At 37.8% G+C, this 11,361-nt stretch overlaps 1 protein-coding gene across 1 annotated transcript in view; it reads left to right on the top strand.

The window, feature by feature from the left end:
• The window catches only part of OMA1 (OMA1 zinc metallopeptidase), a 47,999-nt gene that overhangs the window by 7,047 nt on the left and 29,591 nt on the right, over positions 1-11,361 (top strand). The window contains exons 5-8 of the mRNA XM_006768398.2: positions 3,284-3,457; positions 3,561-3,668; positions 7,225-7,353; positions 10,596-10,670. Of these exons, the coding sequence (XP_006768461.1) occupies positions 3,284-3,457; positions 3,561-3,668; positions 7,225-7,353; positions 10,596-10,670 (486 nt within the window). The remainder of the gene's footprint in view (positions 1-3,283; positions 3,458-3,560; positions 3,669-7,224; positions 7,354-10,595; positions 10,671-11,361) is intronic.

Here is an 11,361-nt window from a genome sequence, read left to right as displayed (position 1 = left end):
CCCTTGGCCCCCAGCAAAGGCTCAGACCTTTCGTATTTAGTATTCCTACTGACTATCTTGCTTTCCTCCCATTCACCCAGCTAACTCCTTTTTATCACAGGTCAGCTTAAATGCCACTTTCTCTGGAGAGCTTTCCTTCATTATCCAAACTGGGTTAGGCAGGAGCTACATTGGGCTCAAGGGGGTCTCCTTCATATCGACTGACTTAGGAATCTGCGCCTTTGCACTTGTGCCCAGTGCTTGGGGTTATTTCTCCTACTTTATTTTTTCTTTGCATATGATACTTTTCCTGGAAAGCACTTATCACCTGGGTAACGTAATTAATAACACGATTATTTACTTGCTGATTTGTCTTCCTTAGAGTAAGCTCCATGGGGGCAGAGACCCTCTCAGTTTTGTTTATGATTTTCTCTAGTACAGCACACAAAGCAGTGCTTAATATCTATTTAGGTCTATAGTCTTGATTTTTTGTACCTTGAAAGTAAAGTAGAATAAAAGGTTTTTGATTTCCTTTGTAATATCAATTTTTACAATTTATGATAGTTTTTGAATGCAAAATAAAGTTGGAATTTCGAAGCCTTGGCTACTTCGAGAGTATAACTCAGGTGGCTAACCATTTTGCACTACTAGTGAGCACTGAAGGGCAGATCATCTTTCTGTCGCCAGTGCATAGCGGTACATCGTGTGTGCTCAATCCGTGTTCACGTCTCACAGCCCCCCTGGATAGCTCTGTCAGGGTTAGAACTTTATCTCTTTTGTTCCAACTGAGTTTCCGAGTTTGCCAGTGGAAAGGTATCATTAAAAAGAGAAATAACAATGTTTTTTTCACTGGAACATCCTTCCTAGTAGAATTTATACAGAGATTTGAGATGTTTCTTAGAATATAATCTAGTCAGAGGCAAATTTGAGGAAAGTGCTTGGGAAATACTGACATGGGCCAACTTCTACCATTCACATTACCAAGAAGCTTTAAAAAATGATACACATGTACATACATATGTTTTCTTCTTTATTTCTTATTTTTTAATCTACAAATTTAATACCTCCTTGGTATGAAAATTCAAACACATGTTCTTAGAGGGCTGTTACTAAGTACTGTAATTGCAGTAGTTTTTCCTTATTCGTGGTTCCTTTTCTTTTTAGCCTCCACTTTGATTTTATTAACAGTTTTGGGTTTACAACACTTGGTAGGGTAAGCATTCCCCAAGCAGACAGAATATCTTTTCCCATCAAACATTCAGGTAAAGGAGAGGAGTTATTTGCATAAGCCTGTTTAAGCATTCCAGCTTTCATAATCCCATCAGCCCTTCCACTGGGAGAAAAACCTTTATGTTCTCTCAATCTAATTGTAGCTCACACAGGGCTTCACCAATGGATTTTGGTACCCACGTTTGTGGGGCTCCATGTCAAGGGATCCAGAAACTTCTCTACTCTTGACCCTTTTACCTACTCTGATGTAAAGGCTTTGGGTTCCCAGTGAGGGGCTGAGTCAAGGGACACAGTTTTTTTTTTGTCAGCCTTCATCTTGTTTCATCTCCCTAACTATTGCTTGAAGGAATTACAGGTCAGATTTCTCATTATAAGCTTTGAATCTTGGCTTTCAAAATGTCTCCAAACAGGATAAATAAAGTAGGCTTGCTTGGGGCCCTTTAATTCTGGGAGTTCAGTGGGGGTCCTTTGGGCCTGCTTCACCTTGGGTAGTTCCGTATTAAAACCTTCGCTTGAACCCCATCAGTGTCTGTTTTTTTCATACCTAACCACTCAGCATAATATAGAGAAAATGATATGCCCAGTAGTTCTAAAAATTTTAGTAATTTCTTTTCAATCTGTGTGAATAAAACACTTAAAATTAATGAAATGTGGGATTTTTTTTTGCAGAGGCTTAACTTTCTTATTAAGTATAAGGTGTTTTTATATTCAGGAGGTTATGAAAATAATTTTCTTTTGTATTTTCCTTTCTTTTATGAAATCTTTATGTTCTCTAGGCAATATTTTGTTTTCTAAAATACTTATAAAAATAGAAATAATACGTAAGCATTTTATTTACTTACTAGAGGCCCGGTGCATGAAATTAGTGCATAAGGGGGGGGGGTCCCCTCAGCCCGGCCTGCACCCTCTCCAATCCAGGACCCCTTGGGGGATGTCCGACAATCTCTCGCAATCTGGGACCACTGGCTCCTAACCACTCACCTGCCTGCCTGATCGCCCCTAACCGCCTCTGCCTGCCTGCCTGTTTGCCCCTAACTGCTCCCCTGCTGGCCTGATCACCCCTAATCGCCTCTGCCTCACCCCGCACCCAGGACCCAGGATTCCCTCCTCCGGCCGGTCGCAGGCACCCGGGACCTCGGCTTCCCTCCCTCTGGCCGGCCACAAGTACCCAGGCCCCTGGCTGGCGTCACCCGGGTCGGCCACAGCTGCAGGGGACCATGGGCAGGCAGCTTCATCCTGGCTGCCGCAGCCACAGATGCTGGCACCTGGGACTGCGGGGTGGGTGGCTTGTCCCTCTCCCAGGCTGCAGGTGCAGATGCAGCCATTGGTGCCCAGGATCGTGGGGCGGGTGTTTTGTCCCTCTCCTGGGCCATAGCCCCAGCCGCTGGTGCCCAGGACCGCAGGGCAGACGGCTTGCCCCTCTACCGAGGTGCAGGGGCAGCTGCTGGCGCCCAGGACCACGAGGCAGGTGGCTCGTCCCTCTCCTGGGCCGCAGCCTTGCTCCCCATTCCTCTCTCCCCAGTGCTGAGTGTCTGAGCAGTGATGGTGTGACCCATTTGCATATTAGCTCTTTATTATATAGGATAGGCCAGTGGTTGGTAAACTGTGGCTCGCAAGCCACATGCGGCTCTTTGGCCCCTTGAGTGTGGCTCTTCCACAAAATACCAACTTCTGCGCATGGGCCACAAAGTTTCAATCGCACTGTACATGTGCGCCGCACGTGGTATTTTGTGGAAGAGCCACATTGAAGGTGCCAAAGAGCCACATGTGGCTCGCGAGCTGCAGTTTGCTGACCACTGGGATAGGCTAATAGAAAAGATGAGTGAAGATTTTATTTGAACTAATTTATGAGAAAAATTTTAGTTATTAGAATTTATTCAATTTGTGAGAAACCACATTGCCTTTGCAAGAAAATTCAAATTTGAGAAATTTGAGTGTTTAATATATGCGAATATTTACATAATCAAAAATTAAAATGTTCGACAATAAGTAACCATATAAACTCTCATGAAGCAATATAAACATTTTGTGAAGCTAAAACTCTTAAAGACAAATTTTCTTTCTAACCTTTCAGTACATGGAAGAATTTAAAAATGATATGCTAACTGAGAAAGATGCCCAGTACCTGAACATTAAAGAAGTGTTTTATCATTTAATTGAATGCAATAAAGATATCCCAGGGATCTCCGAGATCAAGTGGATCATTCATGTGGTTGATTCTCCAGATATAAATGCCTTTGTGCTTCCGGTAAGTAAATGTTCTCAAGCCTAATTTTTAATTGTTAAATTTAACTTTCTTGTTTTTTTTTTAGGGTGTTCTAATTGCTTATATTATTTTCTTTATGGTGCAGAATGGACATGTGTTTGTCTTCACTGGGCTTTGCAATGCTGTGGCTAATGTGCACCAACTTGCCTTCATTCTGGGCCATGAAATAGCACATGCAGTACTTGAGCATGCTGTAAGTACCCAAAGTGAGTGCTCCGTTGTTGAAATACTGTAGTTAGCAAGTGGAATCTTTTAAAGAGCTGAATCTTTTCAGTTTTCTTTTTTTTCTTTCTCTTTCTTTTGGATGGAATTTTAGTTTTCAGTTATTGTCTTATTCTGTTACCTGAAAAAATATAATTGTCTAATTTAGGGAGTTTTTATGGTCTTTAATATTTGATATTGAATAATTAGTGTTTCTCTTAAGTACTATTTTTATCACCTGTCTCTTTTACTAAGAAGTAATTATTCTCAACCTCTAATTATTTCAAATTAGGTTTAAAATTTTTTATAATTATTAACATACGGGTAATCTAGTCAGAAAATTAATTGTAGGAAAGTGATAGTACTATTTAAGTGGGCAAATTGGTTTTCTTGCTTTTTTATTCATTCTCTGAGGATAGCTTAGAGCATCTTTGAAAATGTCTAGAAAGATATGTCATATATAATTAATGTAGAGAAATAATAATGATGCCTTGCCATTTTACAGTTTATTGAGCTTTTTAACACGTACCTTCTCATTCACAATTTTAATGCCATCCTCATGAGGTATGTATTTAATATCCCATATTGTCTATGAGGAAGCCAATGTTTAAAAAGGCTCCAAGTCACATCACTGATGTGACAAAATGGAAGAATTGGGACTTTAACCCAGGTCTTCCGTTTGCAAGTCCATTGTTGCTCCCTTTTACCACCGTTACCTGGTTGTTGGCAGCACTTTCTTATAGGTCACAGAATTCAAATTGGTTCATGTTCCTGTGAAGGCACATCTGTTTGTTTGACTTGGTGTGAGCCCATAGAAGTTTATATTTATTTACTCATATTTTATTTTTATTCATTAAAAGTTATGCATGGCTCTTTTTTTAATCCATTTATTTATTGATATACAGCACAGGGATATAGTCAAAATATTGTAATAGCTTATGGTGAATAATATATAAGGTATATAAGCGTTGAATCACTCTTTGAAACTAATATAATATTGTATGCCAATTATACTTTAATAAAAGTTTTTAAAAATATGCATGGCTCTTTTGTCCACATAATCAGAGAGAGGGTATATTCTCTTTAATTGAAAATGTGAAGGTAAATAGTGAAAGGATTGTGAAATGCTATATAGGAAATGCAAGTAATATTAACTTTAAATGGAAATGATAATATTACTAATTTCTTCAAAATTCATCTCAAATTCTACCTATTCCTTAGAGTATTAATTAGATGAGGTGGGCTAAAGTTGTGCTTTTCTGAAGCACAAATAGCAAAAATCTTTATTTCTTCTGAGTTGTAGGAAAAAATTTAAAAATATGTCCTTTAAACAAACATATACAAGAATAAATCTGAGCAGTTAAAATAGATTTTATCTTTCAAGAAATGGCTTCAGAACTATAAAATCAATTAATTTTGGCCATTTTTAGCATTTAAAAGCTGTTAATATTTAGTGCATTGTTTTCCTGGAATCTCATTCAATGCTGCATTCAGCATATTGTTACCATCTCTGTCAGTGCAAGAACAATAATTAGATGAGACATAAAAAGTAAATAGCAGCCTTAGAAATAGAAAATAGTTACCAATATTACTTTGGCAGAGGACTTAGACATGATCAACACTGTGTTTTCTCTTTTAGGAGTCTCCATTTTGATTTGATGGAGCCTTTTATGTTGTATTCTTTAGTCCACAAGTAACATAGATTTTTTTGTATAATCGCAATTATATTCTTCAGTAATTAATAACAGAGATTGTTTTCTTTCCTAACAACTTCATCATTTGGAATTTTACTCTTTCATGCTAAAATAATTCCATAATTGTTTCTTATGACCCTTGGTGCTTTTCTTTTTTTAATCTTCACCCGAAGATATTTTTTTCATTATTTTTTAGTGAGAGTGGAAGGGAGGGATAGAGGGCAAAGGAGACCGACAGGGAGAGAGGAAGAAACATCGATGTGACAGAGACACATCCATTAGTTGCCTCCCATGCGTGCCTCAACCGGGGCTGGGGATCGACACTGCAACTGCTGTACATGCCCTTTACTGGGAATTGAACCCATGACCTTTGGGTGTATGGGCTGGTGCTCTAACCATTTAGCACCACTGGCCATGGCTGACCCACAGTTCTTATCATGAAATAAAGAATGCTTCATGAGGGTAGATTATGTTGTAAAGAGAAATATTTTAGTGGTTACTTTTAGTTGTTAGCCATGTTTCATACATTGAAGTAATGATTTCTATATTGTCAGTATTAGCAACATTGTCACATACCTTCACATGAGGGATAGTATATTTTGGATTGTAGTCAAACTTTATGGTGCTCAGACTAATGGAAATAGCAGTTAAGGCTTTTGTATTTTAAAGAAGATACAGTTTTCAGTCTAACAATGAACAATACTGTGCACTAGACTTTTGAATATTATTACTAAAAACAACTATTTTAAGTAAAACCTTTTGTGATTATTGCTATAAGTAAATACAAAAATTCAGAGAATCCTGTTTCCTGGTGAGAAATACCAAACTTACAAAATTGCAAACCCATATAAAGTGAATCATACTTCATATATAAGGTCATGATGGCCAAAAGATTTTTATTTAAAGTAAACTTCTAATTTTTTTCTGAATTGTTCCTTGTTTTAACTGCTTCATGTGTTAGGTAGTGTGTAGTCTCTGTCCAAAAAGTATAATAAACACATTTACGTGATTTTAAGAAAGAATTAGCAACTATATTAGAAACTAAAATTTCTTGGGTTTGATTCCTTGTCCTTTTTCTAATGGCTGTGTAAATTGGGGGCAACTTTTAACCTGGCTCCATCTTAGTTTCTTTATAAAATAGGGATAATAGTACATATTTCACAAGATTGCTATGCTTGTTAATATAAGAAACCAGAAATTAATGAACCTGTCATTGTATCTGAGTGATGGTAAGTGCTCAGTATATGTGAGTGAATGAATCTCTCTCAAAGCTGGTTCATCAGTTGCTATGACATGCACTGACCACCAGGGGGCAGACGCTCAACACAGGAGCTGCCCCCTGGTGGTCAGTGTGCTCCCACAGCGGGAGTGCTGCTCAGCGAGCTTACAGAGCGGTGGTGGCAGGTGCAGTGGGCTGGAAATGAGTGGGAGCAGTGCTGCACAGCACCTGGCCCAGGCTTGGGCTCCTCCTCAGCTGCCTGCCACTTCACGCACTACTACACCCCTCCGGGGATGTCGGACTGCCGGGGATTGGGCTGAAACTGGCAGCCCGACATCCCCCGAGGGCTCCCGGATTGTGAGAGGGCGCAGGCCAGGCTGAGGGACCCCACTGGTGCATGAATGCGTGCATTGGACCTCTAGTGAATATATAAGTATGTAAGCAAGGGATGGAACAAGCACACTGGGAAAGGATAAAGCACGCAGAAGAAAAAAAACACCTTACAATCTTAGTTTTTGAAGGTCATTTAAACGTAAGTAGTTATTTAATGTGATTATACATGATGAACTAGAAAATGTAAGCATGTGCTGTCTCAATTTATTAAGTGTAATTTTCATTATTGTGATTATTCACAGGCAGAAAAGGCCAGCGTGGTTCATTTATTGGATTTCCTAGGTCTAATTTTCCTCACAATGATTTGGGCTGTTTGTCCTCGAGATAGCTTGGCAATTGTGGGCCAGTGGTTGCAGTCTACATTAAAAGAGGTAAGTCTGAGACAATAACTTGAATTTCTAATGGCCTGTGGTGAGGATATTTTAATGTTACTGTAAAGCAACAAATGTCAGAGATGTTTTAACATATTGTCATGAAATCTGGGGACTAATTTGGTGTTTTATTGTTTTCTCATTTTGGGGGGATATTCTCTCAAATGATGGAAATAGATGGATTGGAAGAGCTTAGCCACTTTTGGTTTTACCTTCAAACTTTCCACTTTCGTTTCTCATATTGACTGTGGTGTACCCACTGGATGATTCTCTGCCCCCCCCCCACCCCCCCCAATATTTGGGTTTTCATGGAGAGCTCTTAAAAGCTGTAAACTTCTATGGGCACAGGGTTGGCTGAGCTACTTTATCACCCTTACCTCCTCACTCCTAGTTAAACTAACATTGCCTAGAAAATACTGAAAGGACAGTCCTGTTAGGTGTTTGTTAACTTTTGTTTTAGTACTTATGTATAGTGATAATCATCTCATAAGATGTGTTGTCTCTCATTTTGTTCAAAACATAGCAATATTGAAAGTAGGTTTCGCAATCCTGATAATTGCTTTGTTAACTATGATTAATTATTTTATTTTACATCTTTTTTTTTTTTTCAAATTTTTCTTCTTGTCCTGGGAGGTTTGGTTATTTAGGAACAATCTGTTATTTGTCTATTTAATGATTTGTGGAGCACCCATCAGAGTGCCATCTGGGTGCTGTTTCAATCTAATGTGTAAAATTCTTTGAGACAAATTGCTTTAGAAATTGGATAACTAAGTCTTTTATTCAGTGTTACCATATCATTTGGCTCATTTATATTGAAATAAATGTTCTTAAAAAGAAAAAGAAGGAATGGTTATTGCTTAGGTTATAGGGTCTCATCTTTTGAATTTTATTTCTGTTATGATGTGCTGGGAAGTCAAAGGAGTTAATTTAGTTTTTTCGCTATCAATCAATAGATAGCCTTTTCCGTAATGGAATCAGAAGATTTGGTCATAAAGATAACTTGTAGCTATTTCTTTTTTGAAATACTTGATGAATTCTGCTACTTCAGTATAATTCTTTAATTTAAGAATTAAACAAAATAAAGTAGGAATTACTTCTCTTGGAACCCTTGTCCCCCTAAATCAAGTGTTCCCCAAACTTCAGTGATAAGGAAATATTTCTAGAAAGCTTGCCTGTTGTAATTAGAGAGTGAGAAGAATGAGTATAGTGAAGTCACTACGGAAGGGGAATTGCCGACATTTATCTGCAGGAGAAAGGAAGAGAAGAAGGAAGAAGGAAGGGCCCTCACTTAACCACTGGGGAGCTCTATGTTTGTGATCTTAAAGATTTGGGTATAGTGTAGCAGCCCTCAATGAGTGCAACGAGGCAGGGTTTTGAGAGTTATTAATAATAATTATAGTAGCTAACTTATGAAATGCTTACCATATGTTAGGCACTAAGATAAACAATACAGATGAATTATGTACAGGGGTTAAGAATACAGGCTCTGATCAGATGAATTTAGACTCTTTAGATCTAAACTCTATAGAACCTGGGCAGGTTACTTTACTTATATAGGTCTCAATTTCTTCATTTGTGAATTGAAGTAATAATAGTGGCTAATTCAAAACATTGTTGTGAAATGAATGATACATTTTAAGCAGGATTTCTCAATGTAACCCCAGCCCTATTGATATTTTTAGACTGGATAATGCTTTTAAAAAAAAATATTTTTATTGATTTCAGGGAAAAAGGGAGAGGGAGGGAGGGAGAGAGAAACATCAATGATGAGAGAGAATCATTGATTGGCTGCATCCTTCACATCCCCTACTGGGGATCGAGCCTGCAACCTGGGCATGTGTTCTTGACCAAATTGAACCTGGGATGCTTCAGTCTGAAGGCTGATGCTCTATCCACTGAGCCAAACCAGCTAGGGTTAGACTGAAAAAATTCTTTTTGGAGAGTTGTTCTGTGCACTGCAGGGTGTTTAGGAGCCTTTAAGCATCTAGCTGCCTCTAAACATCTGGCCTCTACCCACTAGATGCCAGTAACATTCTTCCTTCCCACCCTCCCCGTCCTACTCCCCCAGACAATCAAAACTGACTACAGATACTTCCAAATGTCCCCAGGGGACACAGTTACATCCCTTAGGAACCACTGATATAAAGCATTTAGCACAGTGCCCGGCACAGAGTAAGGACCCAATAAATAGGAGCTATTATCATTGTTTGCTCATTTTATCCTGTCTGCAACATGTGATGCTACTGAGCTTAGATGTGTTAAATAATTAGCCCAGGGTGAACAGTTAAAAAGTGTCAGCATGTGGACTTGAACCTGATTTTGTCTCCTTTGAAAGCCAGTGTTTTTAATTAGTTATACTATCAGTGGACTTGATGGGACACCTGGAGATGAATTGTAGAGAGTGAAGACACTGTATGACACAGTTTAGCTACCTAAAACAGACATTACCGAGGAGGAAGGAAGTAATATACAATGGTCACATACTGTGAGTCAGATTGATTATATTATTTCTAGCTCTCACTGACATGTACTTCTGAAAAATTGCTTTCCCAATTAATAGCTTTTTTTCTCAAAAGTTCTGCCTATTGATCCATCTCCTGCAAAGTTTTAGTGCTTACTGAAAATGAGAATTTAACTGGAAAGCATTCACATAAATACAAGTAATTAGGAAAATTAAAGTTACAATATCTATTTGCATTTTTTAATTGAGGTTGGAAGAAAATTTCATTTTCCTAACTAATCAATACCTAGAAAAAAAGGAAATTAAGATAGTTCGTCAAAGAAAGAACATTCTGCTATATGGTTAATTTTCCAACTGAAATAAATCCTCTGGTAGTGTCACTGGCTATTATATGGCTATACTTTTTCAACTTTCTTTTAAAACTCCAAGATCAAACTATTCCTTGGCCATAATAAAAGGCTGCATCAATAAGCTTTCTTAGGGAATCTTCCACATAGTAGGTGGAGATTATAAATGGGTAAAAAGTACTCTGTGTGATACAATAGACTCTTCAGAAGTTTGTAGGCATGATTTTGTTTTTATTCTTTCTATGTTTTAAAAATATTAATCTCTGGTGGAGGAAATAAAGGCTGCACTGTATGTTTTATGCCAAGGTGTTCTTTAAATGTTAATAAGTGGAGAGTATAAAAACTTGATTCTAGGTACTCCATGATTAACTTTAAAAGTTTCATTTTGCTGTGAAATAACCTGAGTGGAGCTTTTCTTTTCTATTTCTTCTTAGTATTTGTTCAGTAGACCATACAGTAGAACACTGGAGGCTGAAGCTGACAAAATTGGACTACGGCTTGCTGCAAAGGTAAAATGTTCAGCAGTTGAGAATACACAGTGTCCTTCACACAGTAAAAGATAAATGTGTATTGTCTTAATGAAGTTTGGCATGGACAGTGAATGAGAGATTGTATTCAGTTTTTCATTAACACCATTTTAAACCTGCACCGTCTGGAAGCTAACGTTCTCTTTATTATACTCTTTTCCCTTATTTTGTGGATCTAAGGTGGCTTTTTGAATAAATAAGATGATGTGTAGCTGTTTTTCCAGACTGGGAGAAAGGTTTATCATATTGTAGCTATGATCCCGGCTGAGCAAACTGAATTTTCACCATTAAAATAAACGATAGAAGAGAAGACTTACTACTTTGTATCTTTCAGATTACTTTTGTTATAGCAGATGGCTTATTTTTACTCTCCATAGACTGCAGCTCTGGGTGTTTACCCTGATTTAGGTTAGCTTTGTTCATGCCTACTTAACAGGGCACTTGACGCTGGGTTGCTGTTTTTAATCACCTGTGGTAACTGAGTATTAGCAGTAGTAGGATTTAATTAGGAGTAAACCTGAACTTTTTAAAATGAGTGAAAGCAATGCTACTTCATATATTAAATTCAAAATGTATTTGATTCTTCGAGTTTTCGATAGTTATTAAAAGTCCTAACTATTAAAAATCATTATTATTTGAACTTCTCATTTTGAGTTTTATGGATTTAATTTCA

The sequence above is a fragment of the Myotis davidii genome, unplaced genomic scaffold (assembly GCF_000327345.1).
Source record: "Myotis davidii unplaced genomic scaffold, ASM32734v1 scaffold79, whole genome shotgun sequence".
NCBI lineage: Eukaryota > Metazoa > Chordata > Mammalia > Chiroptera > Vespertilionidae > Myotis > Myotis davidii.
The sequence above is the reverse complement of the archived record's forward strand: the minus strand, read 5'-3'. Positions and strand labels throughout refer to the sequence as shown.